This window comes from Canis lupus, chromosome 4 (genome assembly GCF_011100685.1).
Source record: "Canis lupus familiaris isolate Mischka breed German Shepherd chromosome 4, alternate assembly UU_Cfam_GSD_1.0, whole genome shotgun sequence".
Taxonomy (NCBI): Eukaryota; Metazoa; Chordata; class Mammalia; order Carnivora; family Canidae; genus Canis; species Canis lupus.
In genome coordinates this window covers 33,356,470-33,384,391 of record NC_049225.1, presented here as the reverse complement: position 1 = coordinate 33,384,391, position 27,922 = coordinate 33,356,470, and the positions used below count along the sequence as shown (strand labels likewise).

The 27,922-nt window shown below is 52.1% G+C and overlaps 1 protein-coding gene, 1 long non-coding RNA gene and 1 pseudogene across 3 annotated transcripts in view; 2 read left to right on the top strand and 1 right to left on the bottom strand.

Moving 5' to 3' along the window:
- Positions 1-11,502, top strand: part of LOC102152378 — a 38,272-nt gene extending 26,770 nt beyond the window's left edge. For both annotated transcript variants that reach the window (XR_005358076.1, XR_005358075.1), the window contains exons 2-4: positions 8,878-8,985; positions 9,078-9,786; positions 10,658-11,502. This is a non-coding gene — a long non-coding RNA (uncharacterized LOC102152378). The remainder of the gene's footprint in view (positions 1-8,877; positions 8,986-9,077; positions 9,787-10,657) is intronic.
- LOC119871496 lies at positions 792-27,447 on the top strand (annotated as a pseudogene).
- RGR (retinal G protein coupled receptor) lies at positions 18,050-27,395 on the bottom strand. The gene is given in 8 exon segments (XM_038534504.1): positions 18,050-18,612; positions 18,615-18,684; positions 19,086-19,199; positions 20,276-20,393; positions 21,704-21,857; positions 23,682-23,803; positions 25,084-25,240; positions 27,065-27,395. Coding segments are annotated over 8 exon segments (873 nt in total). The 5' UTR covers positions 27,144-27,395; the 3' UTR covers positions 18,050-18,553.
- Positions 27,448-27,922: the final 475 nt, after the last annotated feature.

Here is a 27,922-nt window from a genome sequence, read left to right as displayed (position 1 = left end):
TTAATCTGGTGGATTACATTGATAGATTTTCCCATATTGAACCAGCCTTGTATCTGGAAATTCACCCTCTTGGATCATGATGTAAAGTCGTTTTCATTTACTGTTGATTTTTATTTGCTGATATTCTAAGGGCTTTTGCATCTACATGAATGAGATATCAGTCTATAGTTTTCTCTTTGGTTTTGGTACTAGGGTAATTATAGGTTCATAAAACGAACTGGGAAGTGTTCCCTCCTCTTCTATTGCCTGGAAGAGATCGCATAGAATTAGTGTTAATTCTTCTTTAAACATTTGATAGAATTCTCTGGGTCTGGAGATGCTGTTTCTGGTAGACTGTAAATTGTAAATTCAATTCCTTTAATAGTTGTAGGGCTATTAAATTATCGTTTCATATTGAGTGAGTTGCGGTAGTTTGTGCTTTTTAAGACAACGGCCCATTTCATCTGTGCTGTGAAATTATGTGTATGGGGTTGTGCGTGGTATTCCCACATTAATTCTTCTACTATCTGCAGAGTCTGTGGCAATACTCATGTTTCATTCCTGATATTGATAATTTGTGTCTTTTTTTTATTCTTGTCATTTTTATTAGAGTTTTGTCAATGTTATTGACTTTAAAAATCTGTTTTATGGATTTTCTGTATGATTTTTCTGTTTTCAACTAAATTGATTTTGCCCTTCTCTTTACTATTTCCTTCCTTCTGTTTGTTTGGGATTATTTTGCTTTTCTATTTGTAGATTCTTGAGGTGAGAACTTAGATAAGTGAGTTAAGACCTTTCTTCTTGGTCTCAAAATGGAGGTAAAACCACAGCCCGGTCGCCCCCAGCCCCACTCAGCCATCACCGCTGCTGCTAGGGGGAGGAGGGCCATGATCCAAAGGAAACAGAGCAGTTGAGAAAACCGTTTATTGGTGGTTTGAGCTTCAAAACTACAGATGATAGTTTAAGAGAACATTTTGAAAAATGGGGGCACACTTACAGATTGTGTGGTAATGAGAGTCCCCCAAACAAGACTTTCCAGGGGATTTGGGTTTGTGACTTACTCTTGAGTTGAAGGGGTGGATGCAGCAATGTGTGCCCGGCCACACAAGGTTGATGGGTGTGTAGTGGAACCAAAGAGAGCTGTTTCTAGAGAGAATTCTGAAAAGCCTGGTGCCCATCTAACAGGGAAGAAAATTTTTGGTGGTGGTATTAAAGAAGATACAGAAGAATATAATTTGAGAGACTACTTTGAAAAGTGGCAAAATTGAAACCATAGAAGTTATGGAAGACAGGCAGAGTGGAAAAAAAGAGAGGATTTGGTTTTGTGACTTTTGATGATCATGATACAGTTGATAAAATTGTTGTTCAGAAATACCACACTATTAATGGGCATAACTGTTAAGTGAAAAAGGCCCTTTCTGAACAAGAGATGCAGTCTGCTGGATCACAAAGAGGCCGCGGAGGTGGATCTGGCAACTTTATGGGTCATGGAGGAAACTTTGGAGGTGGTGGTAATGTTGGCTGTGGTGGAAACTTTGGTGGAAGAGGAGGCTATGGTGGTGGAGGTGGTGGCAGCAGAGGTAGTTATGGAGGAGGCGATGGTGGATTTAATGGATTTGGAGGTGACGGTGGCAACTATGGTGGTGGTCCTGGTTATAGTAGTAGAGGAGGCTATGGTGGTGGTGGAGCAGGATATGGAAACCAAGGAGGCAGATGTGGTGGTGGTGGAGGATATGATGGTTACAATGAAGGAGGAAATTTTGGAGGTGGTAACTATGGTGGTGGTGGGACCTATAATGGTTTTGGAAATTAGAGCGGACAACAGCAATCAAATTATGGACCCATGAAGCGGGGCAGTTTTGGTGAAAGAAGCTCGGGCAGTTGCTATGGTGGTGGTTATGGATCTGGTGGTGGGAGTGGTGGATATGGTAGCAGAAGGCTCTTAAAAAAATTCAGAAAAGGGCTACAGTTCTTAGCAGGAGAGAGAGTGAGGAGTTGTCAGGAAAGCTATAGGTTACTTTGAGACAGTCATCCCAAATGCATTAGAGGAACCATAAAAATATGCCACAGGAGGAACGATGATCCATAGTCAGAAAAGTTACTGCAGCTTCAACAGGAGCCCTTCTTGTTCAGGACTGTCATAGCCACAGTTTGCAGAAAGTGCATCGATTGATTAATGCACTGTAGTGTCAATTAGATGTGCATCCCCGAGGTCCTTTAACTGTTGTAGCTTTGTCTTTTTCTTTTCATTACATCAGGTATATTGCCCTGTAAATTGTGGTCATGGAACCAGGAATAAAAAATTAAGGAATTTTTAACTTTTCAATATTTGTGTAATTCAGTGTTTCTACATTTTAGTACAGAAACTTTAACAAAATGCAGTTTTGAAGGCGTTTCTTTGTGAGTTAACCAGTAAAGAAGATCATTGTTAATTACTATTTTGTATGAATTCTGCTAAAGTGAACTGTAAAGAAATACCTGCTGACTTGCAGTTTAAGGGGGAAATCTATTCTCTGCGTTTCCAAACCATGAAATGAATAGGCTCTGACATGTGGAGAGAATAGATATTTGTATGTTTGCAATGTGTGTTTTAGATAAATAGAATTGGGTATTTAAATTAGCATATGTGTGAATTTGATATAGCATTAAGATTTACCTTCAAATGAAAAAAATCTCAAAATTCCTAAAAAAAAAACCTTTCTTCATTTTTTAGATTGAGATATGATTGATATGTCACATTACACTCATTTCAGGCATTCAACATAATGATTTCGTATATGTACATATGGTGAAATGATCGTCGCAATAAGCCTACTCAATATCCATCACCGCACACAGTTACAGATTTGTTTCTTGTGTTTAGAACTCTTAAATTCTATTTTCTTAGCAGCTTTCAAATATACCACAGAGTATTGTTGACCACAGTGACCATGCTGTACATCGCCTCCCCGTGACTTACCTGTTTTATACCTGAGAGCTTGGGCCTCCTGACCACCTTCACTCATCTTGCCTGCCCCCACCCCCTGCCTCTGGCACCCAACACTTTGTTCTCTGGATCTGTGAGCTTGGGTTGTTTCTTTCGAACTTGGTTTTTAATATTCCACAAGTAAGTGAGCTCATATGGCTCATATGGCGTTTGTCTTTCTCTGACTTGTTTCACTTAGCATAATGCCTTCTGGTTCCATCCACGTTGCAGCAAAAGGCAAGATTTCCTTCTTTTTTGTGGTTGAATAATATTCCATTGTGTATACACCACATTTTCTTCATCTTGTTCATCCATCGATGGACACTTAGGTTGTTTCCAGGTCTTGGCTCTCATAAATAACGCTGCAGTGAAAATAGGGGTAGAGATATGTTTCTGAGTTAGTGTTTTTGTTTCCTTTGGATAAATACTCAGAAGTAAAATTGCTGATGATGTACCAGTTCTATTTTTAATTTTTTGAGGGACCTCTACTCTGCATTCCACCTTTCTTCTTTTCTAATAAATGCACTTAGTGCTGTCGGTTTCCCTCTCAGCACTGTTTTAGCCACGTATCACACATTTTCATGTGTTGTACTGGGGTTAGATGCCTTTTAAAAATTTCCCTTGAATAAATAAATAAAATAATAAATAAATAAATAAAAATAAAAACTTCCCTCGAGACTTCTCCTTGGACTCATGGATCATTTAGAAGTGTTTAGTTTCCAAGTATTTGCAGGTTTTCCTCTTATCTTCCTGCCACTGATTTCTAATTTGGTTCCATTGTGATCTGAGAACACACCGTATAGGAGTTTAATTGCTTTAAATTTGTTAAGGCTTATCTTACGGCCCAAGACATGGTCTACTTTGGTGTATGTTCTGTGACCGCTCGAAAGACCCTATATCCCGCTGCCGGTGGGTGGGGTGCCCTGCACCTTCGGACCCGAGGTGTTCCCTGGTGGCATCTGGGCTCCCCTGCATCCCGGCTAACGTCCCACTTGTCCACCCACCATGGACAGGGAGCCGCGGCTGTTTCCCGCTGGACTCTGTGTCTTTCCAGCTTCCTTGTCGGTTCTAGCTGTCTGCGCCTTACGTACCTTAGAGCTCGGGGGTTTTGTGAACACATTTAGGGTTGCTATGTCTTCTTGGGGAATTTATACTTTTCTTATGATATAGAATTCTGGTCATTTTCTTTGCTCCAAACTCTATCTGACATTAATGTAGCTCCTCCTGAATTCCTTCGAGTAAGTTCTCCTCTGTCCCCTCCATTCTGCCGTGGGCCCCATCTGCCAAACTTGTCATTTCGGTCATTCTATTTTTCTCTTCTGAAGTGTCCATTTGGTTTCTCTTCATATCTTCCGCTTGTTTGATGAGGTTTGCTAGCTATTTGTATTGTTTTGAGCGTGTGTCTAGTTGCTTGCTGAAACATTTTTATCACGGCTGCTTTGGAATCTTTGTCTAATAATCCTAACTTCCTTCTCATCTTGGTCCTGGCATCTACTAATTATCTTTTTTTTAAAAAAATATTTATTTATTCATGAGAGACAGAGAGAGAGAGAGAGGCAGAGACACAGGCAGAGGGAGAAGCAGGCTCCATGCAGGGAGCCCGACATGGGACTCGATCCTGGGACCCCAGGGTCACGCCCAGAGCCAAAGGCAGATGCTCAACTGCTGAGCCCCCCAGGTGCCCCTGATTATCTTTTTAAATTCAGTTTGAGATCTTCCTGGTTCTTTGTATAATGAGTGATTTTCAACTGGAAGCTGGACGTTTTCATATTACGTTGGGAGCCTCTGGATCTGTTTTATCTGGCTTTCTCTGGCAGAGGATGGTGACACCTCCCCGTTATTTAGAGGTTGAGGAAGGAGTTCAGGGTTTCCGTCTGGCCTCTGTTCGTGTTCAAAGTGGGGAGAAGGCTCTACATTGCTGCCAGGTGGAGGTGGATGCTCAGGCTCCCAGCATGTTCTCCGCTGATACCCTGGGGATTAACTTAGTTGAGGAGGAAAGTGCTAGCTCTCCACCTGACCTTTCCTGATACCACCTTGGCAGGAGCAGTCGGGTGCATTGTTACAGGCTCACAAGAGTGGGAGTATAGTCTCCTCGCTCACTTTTTCTTAGTGCGGGTGAGGAAGGGGAACCATAATTTTTTTCCATGGTGTTTGATTGAATGGGGCCAGTCATTGTCTAAAAGTGTTCTGTTTTGCTAGAAATGTCTTTGCTACAAATTCCACTAGAGAATATTGCAACAACTCTGGCGACTGGACTTATAATGGTGATCATTTCATAATGTATGTAAATGTCAAATCACTGTGCTGTATAATTGAAGCCAATAAAATATTGTGTGTCACCTGGACTTCAATTTCAAAAAAGGATGATGGAAAATCAAAAAATATAAAAATGACTGTAAAAAAAAATGTATTCAGATGTAGAAGAAACGTCCACTGACAAATGGATGGACAAGTGGGCCTTGAATTGTGTGAATATGATGTAAATAAAGCCCAGACAGAGGAAAGGAAGGCACTAGGAAGGAGTATCAGAGTGCGAAGTGGGACCTTTCTGCTCTGGAGAGGCACTGCTTTGGGACATGATTATAAGCCAACGATAGTCAGAGACCTGTGAGCTAGGAAAAGGACAACCTGCATCACTTCCTCAGGGAAGCCCTCCTGGATCCTCCCTTTAACTTTTGACTTTCTTCTGAGCTCCTGTAGCATTTTCAACTCGCATACCCCAAAACTAAGGTATATGGGAAGATATATATTGAGATATCATTCACAGACCATAAAAATCACCCCTTTAAAGTGTATGATTCAGTGGTTTTTAGCATATTCGCACAGTTGGGCAATCAATACCACTATCTAATTCCAGAACAGCTTCAATATCCCCAGAAGAGCCACGTATCCATTAGCAGTCACTCTCCTTTCCACGATTCCCCCAGTCAGACAACCACTAATCTATTTCCTGTCTCTGTGTGTTTGCCAATTCTGAATATTTCCTTTAAATGAAATAATATATAATGTGGTCATTTGTGTCTGGCTTTTTCCACTTTCATCCATGTTGTAGCATATATTGGTATTTCATTCCTTATTTATTTATTTATTTATTTATTTATTTATTTATTTATTTATTTTATTTCATTCCTTTTTATAGCTGAACCATATTTCATTAGCTGAATACACTACATTATCCACGTATCAGCTGGTTGGTATTTGGATTGTTTTCACATTTTAGCTATTATGGATAATGTTGCCATGAACATTAACATACAATATTTTGTCTAGAAATATGTTTTCAATTCTCTTGAGTGTATACCTAGGAGTAGAATTGCTGGGTCACATGATAACGGTTTGTGTAGCTTTTTTTAGAGGAACTTCCAAATTGTTTTCCAAAATGCTGCATTCTCACCAGCAATATATGAGGGTTCCAGGATCTGCACATCTCTGTGAACACTTGTGATAGTCGATCTTTTTTATTATAGCTGTCCCAGTAGGTGTGAAATGATATTTCATTATGGTTTGGTATTGTTAACTAAAACCTAATGATGTTGAGCATTTTTTCAGGGGAATAATTTGCTATTTGTATATCTTTTTTGGGGAAATATATATAAAAATATTTTGCCTGTTTTTTAAAAAATTGGTTATTTGTCCTTCTATTATTGAATTATAAGAATTCTATATATTCTGGATACCAATCTCCTATAAAATATATGGTTTGCAGATATTTATTGCAGTCTGCAGAGGCCTTTGCATTCTTGAATATCCTTTGAAGCACAGAAGTTCTTAATCATGAAGTCCAATTTGCCCATTTCTTTTTGTTGTCATTGCTTGTATTTTTGGTATCCTATCTAAGAAACCAGAGCCTAATCCAAAGTCACAAAGATACATGTCTGTGTTTTCTTCCAAGAGTCTCATAGTTATAGCTCTTACATTTAGGTCAACGGTCCATTTTGAGTTAATTTTTATATATGGCAGATGTCCAACTTTGTTCTTTTGCGTGTGATTCCTTGTTGTCCCAGCACATTTGTTGACTATTCTTTCCCTCTTGATTTATGTTGACATCATTGTTGAAAATTAGTTGATCATAAATGTAAGGATTATTTCCAGGCTTGATTGTATTTATTGATCTATATGCCTGCCCTCATGACAGTAGCACACAGTTCAGATTGCTGTCGCTTTAGAGTAAGTTTTGAAGTCAGGTAGTGTGAGTCCTCCAATGTTGTTCTTCTTAAAGATCATTTTGGTTGTTCTGGGTCCTTTGCACTTCCATGTGAATTTTAGGATCGGACTGTCAGTTTCTGCAAAAAAAAAAAAAAAAAAAAGTCAGCCAGGATTTGACAGGGATTGAAGTAAATTTGAAAGCTACTTTGGAAAGTACTGCCACTCTAACAATATTAAGTTTTCTAATCCATGATTATAGTCTGTCTTTCCATCTATTCGGGTTTTCTTTACTTTCTTTCAACAACTTCTTTATGGCTTTCAGTGTATAAATTTTGCAGTTCTTCTGATGAATTCATTCCTAAGTATATATTTTTTTAAATTTCAGTTGCTATTATAAATGGACTTGTTTTCCTAATTGAATTTCCAGATTGTTCTCTACTGTTGTATAGGAAATCAATTGTTAATTTTATTCTGATTTTGTATTCTGCAAACTTTCTGTATTTGTTTATTACCTCTAATAGTGTCTGTGTGGGGGCATCCTAAGAACTTTTAAATATGAGATCAGGTCACCTGAAAATAGGAAAGTCTTACTTTTTTCCTTTCCAGTCTGGATGCATTCTATTTCTTGCCTATTCGTCCTCCAGCACAATATTGAAGAGAAGCTATAAGGGTGAACACCCTTGCCTTGTTCCTGATCCTAAGCAGAAAGATGTCATCCTTTCATCACCATGTATGATGTTAACTGTGGGTTTTTCATTGATATGCTTTATCAGTTGGAGGAAGTTCCATTCTATTCCTAGTTTGTTGAATCTTTTTATCATAAGAAGGTCTTGGCTTCTTGTTAAATGCTTATTCTATGTCTATTAAGAAGATAGATTAATGTTTTTCATCAAGGTTATAAAAATTTGGGCTTTGATTTCTTCAAATATTCTCTTTGCCTCTTCTCTCTTTTGTCTCTCTCTCTGGGACTCCCATTATGTGCATGTTGATATTCTTCACTCTGTCCCACAGGTCTCTGAGGCTCTGTTCATTTTTCTGAATTCTTTTTTCTTTCTACTGTTTACCCTTGAAAATCTCTGGTGGTCTATCTTCAAGTTCACTGATCCTTTTTTTTTCTGCCTTCTCAAATTTGTTGTGTTAACTTTGAAAACAACGAACCTAACCCAAACCCCTTAGTAGACAGATGAAAATGCAGACCAGAAAAATTCAATGAGTCATCCCCCAGCAAATCTTTCATGTCAGCCATTGTATTTGTCAACTCTAGAATTTTTATTTATTTTTTTAGAGGTGGGGAGAGGGACAGAGGGAAAGCGAGAGAGAGAGAATCTTAAGCAGGCTCCATGGTCAGAGCAGAATCTGACCTGGGGCTCCATCTCACAACCCTGAGATCATGACCAGAGCGGAAATCCAGAGTCAGACGCTTAACTGACTGAGCCACCCAGGCGCTGCACAACTCTAGAATTTTTATTTAACTCTTTTTATAATTTTTTTATTGACATTCTATACCTGGTGAGACATTGATCTTGTAGTTTCCTTCAGTTCTTTGAACATGTTTAAAATATCCAATTTAAAGTTTTTGTCCAGTATGTCCAATATATGAGCTTTCTCAGTTTGTATTAGTTTCCTAGGTATGGGACATACTTTCTTGTTTCTTTGCGTGCCTTATAATTTTCTGTTGGAAATGAGATTTAGGAAAATTTCCTTAATAAACACTTCTTGGATTCTTGGAAGATTTTGGTTGATGTCCAGGATTGTAATAACATTGATTTTCTAATTTTTTTTGCCAGTGTTCTCATTGCTTTCATGGTGATCTTCAGAGGCACTTAATTCCATCATATCTGCCTACACCCCATAGCATTTTGAATTAACCTCTATTATAGCACTTATAACAAATGGTATGTATGACCTACTTTATTCCCCTGCTAGGCTGCAAGCTCCTAGAGGGAAAGGATTGTGTCTCATTCACCTCCTTATTTTTCCCTTCCAGAGCAAATCCAGGTCTTTGGAAAATAGCAGGCTGTTGCTGAAGCAATGAGTGATTGAACTCCTAAGGAAGCTAACCACTGAGGAAAAGTTTATGTTAACTTAGAGTACTATGGTCTTATTTCTTAATCTTAGAGAATTCTGGAAAAACTATTCTTGCATTTGCATCTAGACAATTCTGGTCGTTTCCATCCCAATTGTGACACTTTGTAACAGAGTGTCCTAAGGCAGTTTTCGTAATCATTTAGAACCTCAGTTTTCCATATTTTTGCAACGTGGATAATAATACTTAAGATCATAACATTGCGGTCCTAGTATGTTTCAGAAGATTAGATGAGATGACACATATAAAGCCCATAGCACAGTGGAAGGCAATGCTGCTCATAATTATGAGTGTTTATTATTCTTGCCTTTCCTAACTCCAGGAAACTTTAATCACTTCCTGCTTAATTTGAGCAAGGGTTTGGCAAATGCACCTGCTAACAGCAACTGATGAACAATGCTGTCTTCAACTCCCTCATGCCTGAGCTTCCACAAAGGCCTTCTTTGAAACCCATGCAAGCAGAACAACCAAGGTGCTTCATCAATGGGGCTCATGTACTGACAGGGCTCCGAACAGAAAGAATTTGCTGCCTTGTGGTGCTGGCCAGGTGTGGAGTCAGGGATTGTGAGGCAGCCTTCCTGGAGGACTGGAGGCTTCGAAGCTGGGGGAGGTAAGAACTCCAGGACTGACCTAGGAAGAGAAGCAACCCTACAGACTCCTAAAAAGCAAAACAGAGGGGTCCCCAGACCTTCCAGGATGATGTCCTGGGGGAAGAGAATGGAAGGCAAGTTGTGCTGAGAGCTCTCTAATTTATTGACACTTCCTAGTATGGCTTTTCTTGGAGAGAAAAAAAAAAGTGTTTTGTTTTGTTTGTTTGTTTGTTTGTTTTTAACTTTGAAAACAATGAACCTAACCCAAACCCCATATTAGACAGATGAAAAATACAGAGCAGAAAAATTCAATGAGTCACCCAAGATCAGACAGGAAGAGAGCAGCAAAGCTCCAAGGTAGCTGTTGTTCTGACTGGGAGTCCAGGACTTTTCCCATCTTATCTGCTGTGACCCTTGTCTTGAGTCATGTACATATCTCATCTCCAATAATTGTTTATCTGACCATAGACACTTGGATCTACAGTGTTTAAAGAGCTAAAATTAGAATCAAGAGGGTGGGGTTCAAACACAAGACCTGGTGTCATCAGTTAACTTGTATGAATCTCATTGTTTTCATCGAAAACATGGGGCTCCAAATCCCCTCCCTGCTTCTCTCTCCTCTTGTTATTCTAAGCAGCACAGAAATAAAAGACATGGAAAAGATTCTTCACTCTAATTTTTTTCATCCAGACATTTATGAAGATCCACCATTCATTCCCTTAGTAGCATAATATGGATACTCACGGCTTTATTTGGTTTGGAAGATCGCTAGCCCTAAACCTTTAATCAGAATCCTAGGCCACACCTCTCTTCCTACCAATCCCTGGGCTAGGAGTCAAGGGGACACTGCATCCGTGGCCTGACGTTTGTCCCTCTGTCCCATACCTCCAGGACGCCATGTGACGTGAGTGACTCCACCCAGGACAACACCCTTTGGCTCCTGCTTATATGTCCCAATGTTCACCGGACTCAGATGCTTGAGTGTCTAGGAGATACCTGTGCTTATTCCCCTCCGAGCCTTGCGGTCCTCCCCATCTCAGCACGACACCTCCAGAAACACAGGTGTCACCCGCATGTTCTTTCATGCCCTCAAACCTAATATAGTTGACAGTAACGGAAGTTGGAAGTTCCTCCTCCACACCATGTGATTCTTCACGGCCGTGTAGCCCCTATGCCGTCTGGGTAGGGCCGCTCACTCCCATACCTTCCCCGGTCCAAGCCAACAAGGGTAATCTCATCCCTCATCCACGCCGTGTCTGGTAACGTCCATCTAAGCTAACGAGGCTGCGGGCAATGGACGTATAGTGGGGGTAGGAAGCTAGCCCTGGCCCGTTCTCCCGGCAATGGGCATTTGTCCAGAGATGGCTCAATCAATCCGAGATCAGGATTTTTATTTTACAGTTGTTGGAACGATGCCTGCCCCTCCCCCAGGCAAATAGGACCATCTTGCCACCCTGTATAGGTCTTGCTCTTGAAGCCAAGAGGTATGGACTTGCATCCAGGTATGGACTCAGCATAAGGATAAAGGGATGCAGAAAGGGTGGGGGACAGACGGAGTGGGACTGAGAAGCAGAAGAATACATTTAGAGCCCTGATCAAACCTTACTTGAAGCCCACATCTGTCATAGCTTTCACTTTATAAGTCTGTAAATCGTCCTTATTTTCTGAAGAAAGTTGATGGAGTTTTGTTTCCTGAAATCGAAAGAACCAAACCAATAAACGTATCCACGCCACTAGCCAATTGTTCTATTTGCTTCCGAAACCCTGTGTCGTGTCCGTTCAGTTCTTACCATGAGCGCCGCCACCACCACCACCGTCACTGTCCTGGCCTCCACGCCGCAGCACCTCCAGCCCAACCGGCCTCGCGGTCGTCGGCACCCCTCGCCTCCCCTGCTGCCTCCTCCCACGTAGTCGCCACACAGAGACACGAGGTAAAAACAGCAACCAGATCTGGCCGCTTTCCTGATTAAAACCTTTCCAAGATTTTAGGTTGTTCTTAACACAACAACAGCAACAACGTCCAGCCTAGTCCATCCTTGTGTCCACACCTCCTGCCTCTCACCTTGCAGCCCCGCTGGGTGCCGTCTCTGAAGCCCCTGTTGCCCTGGCCCGATGGCCTCGTGTCCCTTGAACAGGCCCAATCGCCATCCCCGGCCTAGGGAGCTCGTCCCTCTTCCCCCCCACCACCCCGCCCAGAGCTGCCGAGCCAGACTCTGCCCCTAACAAGACCCCCCACGACTCTGCACGCTGCTTGATGATGAGAGGACTCAGGCTCCCTCTGCACCCATAGCCCAGAGCCCCCGAGCCAGGGAGCTTCCCCAGGCACTGTCGACCTTACGCAGTGTGTCTAACCTTTGTATGCCCCGGTCTCTCAATTACTCACAAGGCCCGACCCTATGAGCTTGTAAATGATATCATGGTGATAAAACAAAAAGCCTTGGGCTGAGGATCTGCTGGTCTACGATCTTTGGGATTTGGGGAATTAGTAAGAGAAAGATGAGAGCAGGCTGTAGGACAGGATGGAGGAGAGTACAAATCATAGGCTTCTGGAGGAAAATGTGCGTGCACATGTATGTATATTAACACGCATGTGTGAGTTTATCAGTATGCCCGTGTGTATTATATATGCACGTGTGTATATATTAATATGGGTGTGAATATATACCAATATGTATGCGCCTGTGTGCTGTAGACACATAGGCACGTATGTTATATATGCGTGTGTCTATATATCATACATGCATGTGTGTGCACATATATATGTATGTGTGCATATATTAATGTGCATATGTGTTATATATGCATATGTGTATATGTGATACACACATGTGTGTCTTAATATGCATGTGTGTATGTGTTATTTGTGTATATGTGATATGCATATACTAATATACATGTGTTTATGTGTTGCATATGCATACGTGCACATATATTAATATGCACATGTGTGGATGTGGACGTGCATATAAAACAGCAGAGAATGGCCTCGGAGATGACTCAGTAAATCTCAGCTAAATCACTCTTTGTAAGACGGCTGTTACCCGAACCACCCCCCCACCCCCCCACCCCCACCTCCCATCACTGGTTCTTGATCCTGGTTGCACAATAAGACCACCTGGGAGCTTTTAAAAGTCTCAGGCTCAGTCAGCTCTTCGGACCAATTACACCGTTGTCTCCGGGGGGGTGGGGTGGACCCAGACGTCAGTAGTCTGTAAATCTCTGCTACGTTTCTCAAGCTCTAAGTGCCCACAGATTACCTCATGGGGGGCTGTTAAAAAGCACATCCCGATTCGGGAGGTCCGGGGCGGAGCCTGAGAGTCTATCTTTCTAACAAGCACTTGGGCGAAAGTGGTGTTTCGGGTCCAGAGACCACACTTGGAATCGCCCAGCCCCAGATGATTCAAATGTGCAGAGAAGTGTGAGAACTCTGAGGGTGTGTGGGAAATTAACTGAGGTAGTGGATTTGATGCTGCATATAATCGTCACTCCCCCACCACGATTTTCCTATATACCCGTTTCTTAAGTGACTAATAGGAAAATTCAGGGGGAAGCAAGAAATAGCCGGTAAGGTCCCTGATGGAGGGAGTCTAGTGTTTGTTGAACAGCCACTATGTGCCAAGTGCTTTAAGTTATGCCGCCCCGGTGAGTTCATTTGGGGGGGGGGGGGATGCATGGAATAAATTCAGAGATAAGAGCCTTGCTCCAACTGGGGTCCACACTGAATGAAAGGCACGTCCCGGGGTCATGCCCGGGTCTCTCCACTACCCGAACCTGAGCGTCCTTCCGAGCTGCCCTGCTGCCGCTCACCTAAGGAGCAAAGGCCTTGCGTGTGCTTGGGCAGCTGCAGGGGGACGGGCAGCTGGGCTGAGGGCGCCTGGCTGGGAGACAGCGGGCCATTGTGGGAGAGGCCCGGGGGGATGGAGGAAGAACAGGTGTGCGCTGTCAGGGCCAGGGAACAGCTTAGGAGGCGAACAGCAAGTTGCCACCACCAAGAGGAGGCGAAGATTCAGGGATTAGGATTTGGCCTCTGCCCAAGGCTCTTCCAGTGCCCGTTACCGTGGAAACATCACCATCACCAAATGCCATTTCCTGCACATTCGCTGAGGCTCGGGCTGCCTCTCGGAGCATAGTGCTTGGAATGCGCTGGAAGACTTTGGAGGTTTACATTTGGTAGGTTTCCAGTGACTGTTCTGGAGGCAAAGACAGGGGAGCTCCGTAGGGCCGTGGGGAGGCCTCTGGCTGATGGGCGGGCAGTTGTGTTTCTCTCAAGGAGACACGTAGAGTCACATCATCATTTGAGGTAGAAAACACTAGACATCAGGCTTCTGCACCCAGAGCAGCCAAGAAGCCTGCCTGGGATCCTGCAGGACCTGGGCTCCCCGGCTCTCCCGGAGGCCTGGGGCGGGGGCAGGCTGGAGCCATCACTGAGGTGGCACTGCCACCTGGCGGGGGAAGCCGGCACCGCGTGGTCCTGACCTGCGAGTATTCAAATCTCTGCTTTCCCCCTCATTTTCTCTTCCTTGGGACAGAGGCATGATATTCACCGAGATGGGGAAAACCATTCTGGAGGCAGTTTGACGGGCTGCAGGGTGGGCTTGTGTTTGAGCAGATTGCACCGGGAGCGTCTCTAGCAGGGAAAGCAACGGAAATCCCATCAGTTTCGCGGCAAAGAGAAAGATATCAATAAATTAGGCCCGTTACCTTACTACCAAAGTTCTTTCTCTATGTGCAACAATCCCCTTCTCAATGTGCAAAAACCCTCTTACTTTTAAGCAAAAATATGGGCATGGTGTAGGCTCTACTTAATTCCTATTTCCACCTTTGCTGATGAACCAGGTGCACAGCCCCTCCCCTGCCCCAGGAAAACCATCCCAGCGGGGATGTGGGCGCCAGAGGCCTGGGACTGTACATTCCTATGCCTCAGACACGATTTGCTATCTTGTTAGTGACTTTAGTTCAAGTTCAGTTGTCGAAGGGCAGCAAGGAGATGGGGCAGGCGGGGCACGAGGGGATCCTATTCCGTGGTCCTTATGTCTCTTTACAAAAGTAACCTCTGGAATAAGTGTTCCTGGGGATGGTAGGTGATCTAAGAAGATGGGTTTTGTGCCTTTTCGATTGGGCTTCATACAATTCCAGGCTCTACAGAGGTGAGAGTGGGTGGGTGCCCCACGTGCCGCTGAGCCGGGCCGCAGCTGGACGCCCCCTCCCTTCTGTCGTCATGTCTTGAACAACATGCTTTGGGATGACCCGCAGCAGCCACTAGGGCTGCTGCATGCATGCACAACCCGCCAGGCGGGTTGAACAACAGAGACGCATTGGCTCATCGTCCTGGAGGTACAAGCCCAAGATCCGGGTGCTGTGGGGTGAGCGTCTGCTGCGAGCTCTCCCCTTGGCCTGCAGACCCCCCTCCCTCGCCGCGTCCTCACCTGGACTTTCCCTGGGGCATATGCACAGGGGAGGGAGGAGAGAGAGAGCGAGAACTCTCTGGTATCTCTTCTTACAAAGACACTAGTCCTGTAAGGTCACCACCCCCCCCATGACCTCACCGAACCTTGAGCCTTTCTTAAAGATGACTCCGAACATAGTGGCATTGGGCGTTAGGGCTTCAACAGATGAATTGTAGGAGGTACAGGAGCATACTCGATTCTTAACACGCACCTCGTTTGAAAACGAGTTAGACTTTCAATAGGGTCTGGAAAACCTGGAGCCCTTGCTGGAGCCCGTTCACCCTGGGATGGAAGGGATGGGCCAGGGAGGGCTTGTGGTTCACCCGGTGCCACCCAGCGAGAGGATGGCAGGCCTGGGGCCTCCTCACCCTGGGCTCCGGCCCCCCACAGGTTACATTTTTAAAACAACGGAGGCGTAAAAAATAAATAAATAAATAAATAAATAAAGTAATAAAGTAATAAAGTAATTTAAATAAATAAATAAATAAATAAATAAATAAATAAATAAATAAATAAATAAAAACAGAGGCGTCTGGGTTACCGGGTCAGGCCACAGAGGCTTGGAGGGAAATCCAGAAGGGGTGCAGGACCCCACACGCTGCAGTCGGGGGGGGACAATTCTGTTGACCTCTGTGACCAAGCCGGGCTTACAGTGAAGCCCCAGGACACGTCTGACTTACCTGGGACGAGGGAAAGAGCGGAGTTTCGAGGTAGGGACTCGCAGAGGTCCCACAGGGCGCCCCTGGGTCATGCAGACAGCCCTTCCTCCCCAGCGTGGCCACAGCCCAACCTTGGTCCCTACTTTCCACTTCTGAGCCACGTGATATGGTTTTTACTCACAAAAGCCAGGAAGAGATGAGGAGGCCTGGACTGGACGGGACCTGGGGGTTGTATCCCCTCCTCTGCAGCAGGTGGGATGGGGGTGTGGGGTCTGGTCACCCCGTTCCCTCCGCAGCCACTAGGCCCAGGTTCCCTGGCAGGATGGCGATGGGGATGGGTGGTTGGGCTGGTGCATCCCCGTGGGGGGGGGGGGGGCTGTCCCTACTGGTGGAGGCCCCACAATTGGAAGGGGACAGAGAGTCGGGTAGACGCTGCTGTCCCCTCAGGGGACGAGGTAGAGCTGGCCAGGGAGGGACGCTCCCCAAAGTCAAGGAGCAGGGGGGCCGGGAACAGACGGGGAGACGCAGTCACCGCTTTCTGCTGTTTTCCCGACTATGTTCCCAGGAGGAAGTAGGAGCTTCGGGCTGGGGGTCCCGGGTGCTGACTATCCCCCAGGTCAGGCCTGGGCCACGGGCTTGCAGGTGGGCATCAGAGGGGACCGGCAACCGCCTTCCCCGGTGCTGGAGGCTGGCGGCAGGCGGGCGGGGAGGCTCTGCACACAGCATGGGGAGCCCTGAGCCCCTGAGCTGCCCGGACCCTGGGCGGAGAGGCTCCACCGACACGGCCCCCTAAGCCATCGCTCGAGCGAGAGGCGTCCCCGAGCCAATGACCGCCGCGGCCTCGATCCTTCCCGGGGCCCTGTCCCCCCACCCCCTTTGCTACCCCCAGTCCAGGGTGGACAGGCCTGGAGCCCACTCTGGCCTCCCCACAGGCTCGGGCTGCAGGGCTGGCTCTGGAGGTGACCTCCTCCCGCCTGCCTGCGCCCCCCCGGCCCCCTGGGCACAGGTCAGTCCCCACGGGCTGTTTGGGGACACGGGCTACCCTGCCCGGCATCTTCAGCCTCTTCATCTCCCCCTCTTCTCTCAAGTCTGGGGGTCACCTCCCTCCTCTTCTCACTGTTTCCTTGTCTCACCTTCCGGGGTTAGTGTCTCTAGTGGCAGGTGAAGGGCAGGCAGTAAAGACAGTAAAGACAGTTAGGACACGGGCTGTGGGGCAGGGTCAGCACCTCTGGGCTCTGGACACCCTCGCCTTGTAGCCACGCGGCCCCAGGACTTGCCTTCTCAGCTCCCACCGCAAGGCCTAAGACCCCGACAGGCCTTGGAGGGAGGCTGGGTGGCATCTTGTCTCTACAGCACCCAGCCCATGGAATAGACTAGAAGACAGAGCTGTGGGGAAGGTTGTGGCCCTATTCACGCCACTGGGTTTTGCAAAATGACTGAACCGGCCTCCCGTGCAGTTATATCTCTGTGACCTGATTTTTTGCATCCGCAAAGCTGAGAGGCAGGTCTTGGTAACAGGGAGCCCAGATGCTATGTCATGACCACCCTGCCCCTGCCCCCAGGGACCTGTTTCTTCCCCGCTCAGCATCTGGGGCCTGAGCCTTCATCTTTCCCGCATGCAAGGTGCCTGGAGCAGCCGCTGTCTCTTGGTCATCAGACTTCCTGCGGAGCCCGCCCACCAGCACCCTGCCAACCACCCCCATTTCCCTGCAGGGTATCGGGCCCCACCCGGGCCTCTGCACCTGCTGCACCTCATCGCGGAAATGCAGACTCTGCTGGAAGCACAGATGTGCATCCAGGGATGGGGACCCAGCCTCACTGTCACAAACACAGATGCTCTGCAGGGACTATACATGCACAGCTGGTGGAAGGGGGCAAGCCCTGGGCAAAGGGGAGAGCTGCCCCGAGTCCTACAAACGGTCACCACGGAACCTCCGCCAGGCTGCTGGGGCCTCTTCAGACATCTGGACTTTTAAATAAATTTTACCGATTTTTTTTTTTTAAATGCTGGCAACTGAGCAACATGCAGCTCACTGTCTTTGACCGACGGGCGCTGGGGGCTAAGTGTCAGTGAGCACCTAATGTGCCAGGTAACGTCCTGGCCCCTTCCGCACGGCGAAGTCACCATTTCTGCCTTCACATCTCACGAGCCAGGGACAGACGCATGCACAGCCCCGTCGCTTGCACCAGCTCTCAATTTAATACGTGGCATTTGAACGCTGAGAGCCTGGGTCGCGCTTCCACACACAACACGAGGCTCTCACCCCTTTCTGTGTAGGACCCCGAGCGCTGAAGCTGCTGCCGTGAGTTTCTGCGTGGGTGGCGAGTACACACCATGTTGCTTAGACCTCACAGCTGCCCCGGGGAGCCCTTAGGTCACGGGTCAGGAAGCCCGGTGCAGAGGGAGTGACCTTCCCGAGGCCGCTCAGCCTCTGGAGGGGTGATGGAACCTCGGGTCTGTCTGGCTCCAAGGTCCCGGGTCCTCCATGCAGCCTGGTGCTGTCTGAGTCCCCAGCGTCCGACCCAGGGCCAAGCCCAACAGGGCCATCCTGGGGGCGGGGCGGGGGGGGGGCAGGTGTGGAGCTCGGCTGCTGGGCAGGGCTCCCGGGCAGCATCCGAGCACAGGGGTCGGTGCAGGGCGTCAGGCGTGGGCCCAGGGCCAAGCAGCCCCGCGGAGAGCCTCACCGCGCGCGGTCCGGCTGGCTCCTCTGCGGTGACAGGCACTGCAAAGTCCCCCGTGGACCATGTCACCGCCCAGGGCATAGTGGATGGCATTGATCGTGGGCGCTGCTTTGGCAATGAGGGCAGGCACCTGTCGTGACACAAGGGCTCAGGGAGGAAGCCTCGGCCCCTCGCCCTGGTCCCCCCTGGTGAGCCCCCACCCCGCAGCCTCCTGGCATCTCCGCGGGGCTGGTTCTGCAGCCCCCAAGGCTTCTCCTGCTGGTTGGCTGGCGACGCAGAAGCACGCTCTGTCCCGAGCAGCAGTCCCGGCTTTGGCCGGCTGTCCCTGCCCCGTCCCTGTCCCTGTCATGGGACGTGGGGCCCAGGCAATGCCAAGCAGCAGCCCCGTGTGGCCCCCAAGATGAGCCGATGGCCAAGGCGCTCTGAGTGTCCGGAGGGAGAGGGGAAGAGACCACCAGGAGCCCAGAGAGATATGGGGAGAGACGAGAGGCCCCAAGGTGGAGGGAGTTCGGGCAGGCGAGGTGTCCGTACCATCTGCAGCTTCGGGGGGACGGAGCGCACATCGGCCACGGTGGCGTAGAGGTACAGGAGGGCGTAGGGGCCCCAGCAGAGCAGCAGCGTCCTGGCTGGCACGGTGGTGCTCACCTGCGGAGGGGGGTCGGACCCAGGGGCCAGGTGGGTGAAGGTGCTGTGCCCGCCGAGCGGCTCGGGGCCAGGCGGCCTCCCTGGCACCTGTCACGTCGGCCTGCCCGGCCCCAGGGGTCACGTCTGCCAAAATGGCTTGATGATGTCCACCAACCTGGAGGCAGGGACGGGGTGGAGGAGGCACACCGTCTCTGGCCTGCGCTCTATTCGGGGAACCCTGGGCTGTGCAAACGACTTCCCTGGGGCCCAGGGCTGCTCCTCAGTGGCAGCCCCCGATTTGTACCGTCTTTTTCCAAGTCACAGGAAAAAAATAATAATATGGCAAATTAAGTGTCTCAGCAAAGATTGTTTCTTTACGCACGGTGACCACGTGGGCCCTGCAGCCCCGGGCCTGGGTGTGAGCCTAGCCTGTCACTCCTGGGTTCGGGGCTCATCGCATGATCACAATCCCCCCCATTCCCACCCCGAGAGCGGTTGCAAAGATGAACCGGCGAGGTGCGCAGACCATGGTACTAGTCCCTGATTTTTTTGTAATCAAAGCTTTGGCGCTTATGGCTCGTCTGCCAGCGATTGTCCGGGTGACACAAGGGACCTGTGGAAAGGGACTATCAATGCAGAAACTCAGAAACAGCCAGAAGGGCTTATTCCGCAGTCTGGTTTGCCTCGGGTGGATGGGCTTGCGGGTGCGATTTCACGCTGTGGTCACAGCAGCCCACGCCTGAGACGGAATTAAACATCCCGGAGCAACTTAAAAGGAGCGTCGGAAAAGCCTGGGGTTCCGCTCCAACCTTGAAACCCATGGGAGGAAAAAAAAAAAAAAAAAAAAGAAACCCTTGGGAGGGACGACAGGTGTCGGGGCCCTCGCGCTCCAGGTTCCGGGGTGCATGAGTCTGAGCGGCCCCGCCCCCTCCTCCCAGCGCTTGGTGATGCTCGGCAACGGGGACCCCTGGGCTCTGTGGGTGCTGAAAGCTCTGCTCCCCACCGCAAACCCGGAAAACCCCAAGGCACGAGCTCTCACATGTTGGGTGGTCCCTGACGGGGACAGAGGGACTCCCTCTCGGGGAGCACGTCCTCACCTGGAGGTGGCCAGGCTTCTTGAGTTTCTGCTCCATGAGCCGATAGGACACGAGCGTGATGAGGAGAGGCAGGAAGAAGTTGAAGAACGCCATGGTGAAGAGGTAGCTGGTGAAGTTCCTGCGGGCAGGGTGGGAACGGGGTCAGGACCGCGTCCCCGGCCAGGTCGGCTGTCCCTGGAGGCGCAGCCGCCGTTGCTGGGAGGAGCTGCTCCCGGGTCCCAGGCAGACGCCCCGCAGAGACAGGGACCACCAGGTCCTCCTTGAACTTGCCTTTAGGAGCCCAAGGGCTGGGTCGAGGACAAGCCCCCCCAAACCCCTGATGGGCAGCGCAGGTGCACAGGGCTGCCTTCTGTACGCGCCCCACTCACAGGACAGGATGCGTCACTTTGGGAAACATGTTTGCCAAATGGGGGCTATGTCAACGGACCTCGAGGGAGGATCGCTCAAGGAGTGTCCTTGGCACAGGGATCTGAGTGGACACTGTCGCTGGAGAAATCATCGGAAGGATCCCGGGAGGACCTGGGGTCCGGGGCGGTGGGGGGGGGGGGCGGGTGTCACTGGAAACTGGGAACAGGTGGGAGTCACAGGACGGCTGAGCCCCATTCTGTGAAGGGAAGCGCGCCTCATCCTGGTGCTGCCCAGTAGGGAGGGGTAGGGGAAAGGCTGCCTGAGGCCTGGGTGCTGGTGGGGAGGATGCCTGTGGGGGTGCCCTGGGAGGACACGTGTGCCAGCTTGGGCTCTCAAGTAGGCTTCCCCCGGAAAGCCTGTCATCAGGGCCAGAAGCTTCACGAGTAAGAGCAGATGAGCAGAAGCAAGAGGGGGGCTGGAGCCCATGTGGCCCCTCCCCAAGATGACCCCTCAAGCGTCTCCCTCAGCCCTGGTGTCCTCAGAGCCACTGGATGGGGCAGTATAGACACAGGCTCCATGATGTGGGGGCCAACATGCATCAGTCTTGTCTCCCTAGGGCTCGGCCCCTCAAGCAGATGCTCTGGAGCTTCAGAGAACTCAACCCTAAGTCAAGGAGGTTGCTCCCAACGCAAAGACCTTAACATCCTTGGACTGTCCTGAACAAGGGACACGACTCTCCTTAGAAGCTGCTCAAGTCGGAGCCGGGATGAAGGGGCCATGGGGCTTGGCGACTGTTGTAACCGGCGCAGGCCAACAGCTCGTTGGGGAACATCCCTTCTTGGGCACAACTGTATACCCCCAAGTTTGCATGACATGCCTGCTGCTTGGCCAGCATTCCGAATGCATTTTCCCAAGTCCCGCTGCCAACGTGCAAGTGGGTATGGAGACCAAGGAGCTGAGATTGTCTGGCAAATGTTGACAGTTCCCCATTCGGACTTCCTGCTGTGACACTGGGGTCGTGAGGATTCAAAGCAAAGATTCCCAAGGGAGGGAGCCGTGCAGCCGCTCCTCCCTCCTCACCTGTCCACCCTGGAGTAGTCCAGGGTGCAGCACGTCCCCAGAGGCTCATAGTCATAGCGGCCCCAGCCCAGGAGGGGCAGGGCTGCCCAGAAGACGGAGGACAGCCACACGCAGAGCACCAAGGAGATGGCCGTGTTCCACGCCAGCTGGCCGCCTGCGGGAGAGAAAGGCGGGGGGCAGGAGGAGGTGCTGGCTGGGCAGAGCACCCCCAGAATGGACCTCATGCTCTCACAGAACGTTCCAGAATCCTGGCTTTGGTGCGACTAGCTTAGCGCTTCGGACCAGCTATGAGGTCCTGTGAACCCCCAGTTTCTCCTCCACAAAATGGTAATGAAAATCCCTGTCCCAGGGGACTGTCGTGAAGAATAAAAGAGATGACGGGGGGTGGGGCGGTGAAGGTCTCCTAGTAGATGCTCTCTACCACCTGCTTTGGAGGACGGGGACAGGGACGGGGACGGGGACAGGGCCTGGGGAGCCACGAGGAGGTCGGTCACGCTTCCCAAAGCTGACCTGGGGAAGGCGCACGGGCAGTGGTTCAGGGGGGTGGCTAGGGAGGGACCCACCATCGCCCCCAGCACTTGCTCAGACACAGGTCACCGTCCCCGCTGCCAGGACACCCCCTGAGGAATGTTGACCTGGAGCTGGGGCCACCTGGGTGTGGATGGCAGGCCTCGGTCGCGCTGAGCGGCCCCATCCGTGTCCCCTCCTCTCCCGGCCCGCCTGTGGTTTACGGGTCCTGCTCTTTCGTGGGTGCGGCCGCAGGGCACAGGGCAGGACTCGGTGTGGGGTTTGAGCAGCACAGAGGACCAGGCCTATGGCTCCCTCATCTTGACGCTGTTTGCACGGACTCTGCCCAAGACGTGGGGACTGGCAGCTGCGCGTTGAGGTGGAGAAGGCGGGCCCTGGGCACACTCGCGTGTGTGAGCGCACAGGCCTGTGTGTGTGTGCATGTGTGCACAGAGCACCGGGCGGGCAGGTAGGAGTGGCAGGGAGAGGCGTGCCAAGGTCACATGGGGCGGGGCCGCTGGACCCCGTACGGCAGAGGCGGTTGTCCTGGTCCCCGAGGGTGTGGGACTTGCCGGGGCGGGGGTGCACCTGCGGCTTCCCGGGCGTGCCCGGGGCCCAGGCCTTGCACAGTGGGGGAGGCTGCCCGGGGCCCACTGTCCCTGCGGCTGCAGCCCTGGGCAAGCTCCGTAACTGCCGCGAGCCTCCGCTTCCCAGTCTGTGTGTTGGAGTTTGCAACAAGGGCGCGCCGAGCCCCGGCTCCCCGAAGTGTGTTCACCCAGCCCCGACGGCAGCCGGGATTCCGGGCAGCGCCGGGTGAGCGTGGCTTTTACTCTAGCGCGTACGTACTACAATCATAGGGACACGAAGGCCGTGATCTCAGAGACACTGTTTAGGATGAGACTAGAGCGGATGTTTAAATTTTTTTTAAATGAATCCCTTTGAAGAAAAAAAAAAATCAAGTCCCTAACGGAGCGGAGCGGGTGATCCGGTGATCCGGCCAATTATGAAGGCGAGGGTGGGAGGGCGAGCTTGGGAAGTGCAGGGCTGGCCTGGCCTTCCGGGCGCCTGGCACGGGGGAGGTGCCGCGGGAGTGTGGGTGCAGGGACACGTCCCCCCCGCACGTGCACGCTGCCTCTGCCCCCAACAGCTCCTGTCTGCAGGGGCTTGCGCTCTACCCATGATCTCACTTGACTTTCAGAACAAAGCGGGGAGGTTGCTCACACAAACCGCTCTTAGAAGAGGCACAGGTTCAGAGACGACTCCTGCCTTGCCTGAGGCCGCGTCGGGGCCCCTGCGGCCCTCCCAGCAGGTGCGCTGGCAGCTGCCTCCCTCCCTCCTGCGCCCACGCCCCACGCTTAGGGACACTCACGTCCACCCAGTCCCTGGGGTTGGGAAACACTGAGCGGACCTTTGTCCCGACTGACGGCTGCGCTCATCGTAAACATGCCTCCCCCAGGGCGCCCAGACTTACGGGTGCAGTAGTGGTGGTAGCGCCCCCAGGCCAGGGCCGCGCTGCTGCAGATGCTGGCCAAGGCCGTGGCGAAGCCCTGGAAGCCGTGGGCCTGGCAGCCGTCGGGGCCGTAGGGCCAGCGCCTGCGGAGACACGGGGCAGTGACGCTGCCGACCGGCTCTGCCCTCCCCCTGCCCCAGCCCAGCCCCGCAGAAGCCTGGAGGGCAGGCACCCTCCTGAATGTGCGCCCAGCTCCCCAGAACACAGGGCTTCGTTATCTGCTTTTCCTGCAGGGAACAGGGGCCCCAGAGGCCCAGTCCCCGGGGTGAATGGGTGGAGAGTCCCTGGGCTCTGTGGGCTCCGCTGCACCTCACGGGGTGTCTGGGTGGTTGGAAGCCTCCAGCCCAGGACATAGAACATCCTGGGAGGGAAGCCTGTGCCTTTATAGACGGAGACCCCGGGGCTCAGAGAGGGAGGGGCACTGCACCAAGGTCAGAGGGCACACGGAGGCAAGGTCACAGGGGAGGCCCAGGGCTCCCCAACCTCAGCCCCTTGGGCCAAGCAGGCGTAAAAGCTCCCGTTGCCTCCCTCACCGAATCCAGCGAGGAGCAGGAGGAGATCAGGGCAAGGAATCCTCACGGATTCTGGCCCCACAGACTCATCAGCTCCCGAGCCCGAGCCCGAGCCTGAGCCCAAGCCCTCCGGTGGGCTCCAGCCCCCGTTCGAGTGCCTGGAATCAGGGCAGGAGTGTTCAGGGCGCTTCAGAAAGCAATCTGGTTGACACCGTGTTGAAAGATCCTGGTTTAGGGGCCCCTGGGGCTCAGTGGATGAGCATGTGCCTTCGGCTCAGGGGCGACCCCAGGGTCCCGGGTTCGAGTCCTGCATCGGACTCCATGCAGGGAGCCTGCTTCTCCCTCTGCCTGTGTCTCTGCCTCTCTCTCTCATGAATAAATAAATAAAATCTTAAAAAAAAATAAAGAAAGATCCTGATTTGCAGGTAAGGAGGTTTTAGACACTTGTCAAAATCCCTTTGGCTTTTACAAACAATCCTGGGTGGGCTTCCTGGGTGCCAGGTGTTGGTTTAAGTCATTTCCAAACAATAATAAGTGAGTCTGGTAGTAATAGTCAGCTTCCAGAAGAAGTCAAGAGATAGCAACACGGAAGCCAGGACTCCAATCGAGGCTGACCACAGGGCCCCCGCTGGGAATCCCCACGGGCAGTGAGCTCTGTGAGCAGCCCCTGTGCTCCAGAACCGAGGCTCTGCCGGGATAGCCTGGGATTGAGGGTCAGCCTCCTCCGGCCTGCCCGTCCTGGCCCTGCAGTGCTCTGCAGGTGGGAAGCGTGACTCTGGCCTGGCTGCCCGGTGCCTGGAGGTCAGGCCCCAGGCCAGGCCCTGAGGGCAGGGAAGGGGGGTGCCTGGTACCGGAGGAGGCTGGATATGGCTGCGACCAGAGCATTTAGGCTGATCCCGGTGTCGGCCACAGCCAGGCTCAGCACCAGCAGGTGGGTGGGGGTCCGCAACTCCGGGGTCTTGCAGAAAGAGAGGATGGTGAGACCATTGAGGCAGAGGCCAGTGAGAGCTGGAAGGAAGGGAGAGGCTGGCGTCAGGGCTGGAGAGGCCACCGGGGGCCGCAGCAGGGCCTGGGGCCTCAGCAAGCTGCCCCCCAACCCACCCCGTGCTCAGCGACGTGGCTGGTGCCAATCACGTTGCAGGGAGGGGCTGGCTGGGCGAGACCCTGGCCGAGGACGCACATCCCGCCTCCTCCTTCCTCAAGAAGGGGGGATCCAGTAGGCGGCCGCAGGGTTCTTGCTGGAACGATTGCCCTCACCGACAGCTGCCGACACTTAACACAGGCTGGGCACAGGGCCGAGAACGTTCCGGGGACGCCCCGGCGGGCCTTCACCTGGACGCTGTGCTCCCCGCGCGCAGCGGGGACCCGGGCTCCGAGGGGCTACCGCACTTGCCCTAAGCACACAGCCGGGGAGCGGGGCTGGCGCCCAGACTCATGTCTGTTTAGCTCCAAAACAGCGCCCTGAGGGCTGCATGACAGCCCAAGGGAGGGTCTGGGAGGGGGGCCCAAGGGAGGGTCTGGGAGGGGGGCCCAAGGGAGGGCCTGGGAGAGGGGCCCCGAGGGAGGGCCTGGGAAGGGGGCCCCGAGGGAGGGCCTGGGAGAGGGGCCCCGAGGGAGGGCCTGGGAAGGGGGCCCCGAGGGAGGGCCTGGGAAGGGGGCCCCGAGGGAGGGCCTGGGAGGGGGGCCCGAGGGAGGGCCTGGGAGAGGGGCCCCGAGGGAGGGCCTGGGAGGGGGGCCCCCAAGGGAGTCCCGGGAGGGGGGCCCGAGGCGTGAGCTGGAGCTGCCGGGTAGCTGGTGAGTGAGCTTGAGGGCCCAACCTCGGGTGGCACACACCTGACCTCGAGCTTCAGCTTGGTCCCTCCCTCCTCCTGCTCTCTGAACCCTGGCCTCCCTGTCCAAAGGGAGGAGTCGGGAAGGATCCTGCCTTTGCAACTCCCAGTGTTTATTTACTAGGAGGACAGGGGAGAGAAGAGCATTCTAGAAAAAGGGAACGGCATGTGCAGTGATTTAAAGTGATACGATTTCAAGGCCTGTTGGAGGATGAGAGGGATGCTAGGTTGTAGGGTTCCTAAAAAAGAGGGAGGGCTCCCAGATAGTGGCGTCCTGAGCCCCCACCACCAGCCTCCCCGGGGCCACTCGCCTGGCTGACAAAGCGGGCTGTTTCTGTGGATCTGCTGTGAACAAGGGCCATGCTCCCTATTAGCCCAGTCATGGGCTGACCCAGCACCAGGTCTGCAGTCCCACCTCTGGGCCCAGGCAGGGATCTCAAGGAGCCAGGTAGCCCCTGGACTGGAAATGCTTAGGGCTGGGGAATGGAGATGGGGGGCGGGGGTGGGAGGGTGGAGCTGGACAGGATGGGGGCAAAGGAAGTTAAATCCCGAGCATCTATCAAGGTAGGCACTTCCCGCCCCCGGCCCCCACTTGGGGTCAGAGAACCGGGCTGACTTGGTTGCAACCACACAGAGAGCAGGTGACAGAGCTGCGTGTCCCCAGAGCCTCCCCGGAGGCCTGAGCTTACATGGGATTCTTAGTGGGATTTCCGGGGAGTGGATTAAACTTTCTCCCAGCTGGAGGGAATGAAAAGGCCTGAACCCTGGTTCATGGTCATGTTCCGGGCAGATGGCCTTTGCCCTTGCTCCCTGGGCCTGGCGCCTCTCTCTCTCTCTCTCTCTCTTGCTTGGCTCCCAGCTGCAGCCTGCATCCCACAGGTGCACCCGCTGGGTGCCCCATGGGTGTGGGCACGGAGGAGTCGGGCTCCTTGTCACCTCCAGAGCTGTGGCCTGCATCCGGGGGCCCCTGGTCCCCACTCCACCCAGCGCTTTCCTGGCTCACCTTCCACCAGCAGCACCGTCCCCACAGCCAGCACCTCCAGCTCCCCGAAGCCGGCGGGTAGGGCCCCAGAATCTGCCATGCTGGACCCTTCTCCCAGGCGGGCCCAGCTCTCCTCCGCTCTCCTAGCCGGGCCCCACCTTTTAAAGGGCCGTCCCACGTGCTGGCACACGCAGGTGATCACGCTAGACCTGGTGCTCCTTCTGGGGGCCCCGGCCCTGAACTGTGCTTCGGGCCCAAGTAGAAGGAACCCATTCACCAGCAGGACAGTGCGGCCTTTGTGAGGCCGGAATGCAACGGCTCCTCATTCATTTCGGCCCCGTCGGGCAGGATTAAGGTCACGGAATCCAAACGGTGTGTGGCCCAGAGCCAAGTCAGAAGAGCGTTGCATAACCAAGGGGGGTGGGGGGGGGCAGAGCGGGGCTGGAGCGGCAGCTGTGCCTGAGGCCTGGGCAGGAGCCAGGCCCTTCCACACGTGACCTCACAAGCATCGGGGGAAGAAGCCAGCCGTGGTCGTCGAATGAATCCCAGCCCGGACCGGGGACTGAGCAGCTACGTGCCTCAGAGTGGGACCCCTGAGGTCTCCTCTGTTCCATCCTTAGCAAGCTGGGCGCCTCCTCCCAGGGCCTGCACAAGACCTGGCGAGCAGCGTGGGCCACGGGGACAGCCTGGGGCGCTGACACCGTGGCCCCCGGGAGCCTTGGCTCCTATAAACGAGAAGTCGTACTCTGGCTGACAGTGCACGTTACATCCAGGGAACACTGACCGAGAGGAATTTCACTCGTTTTCAGACAAAGAAGCAAAGGCCCAGAGCCCTGTGAGCAATGCAGCTCAGGTTTAAGCCCTGCTTAGAGCCAGGCA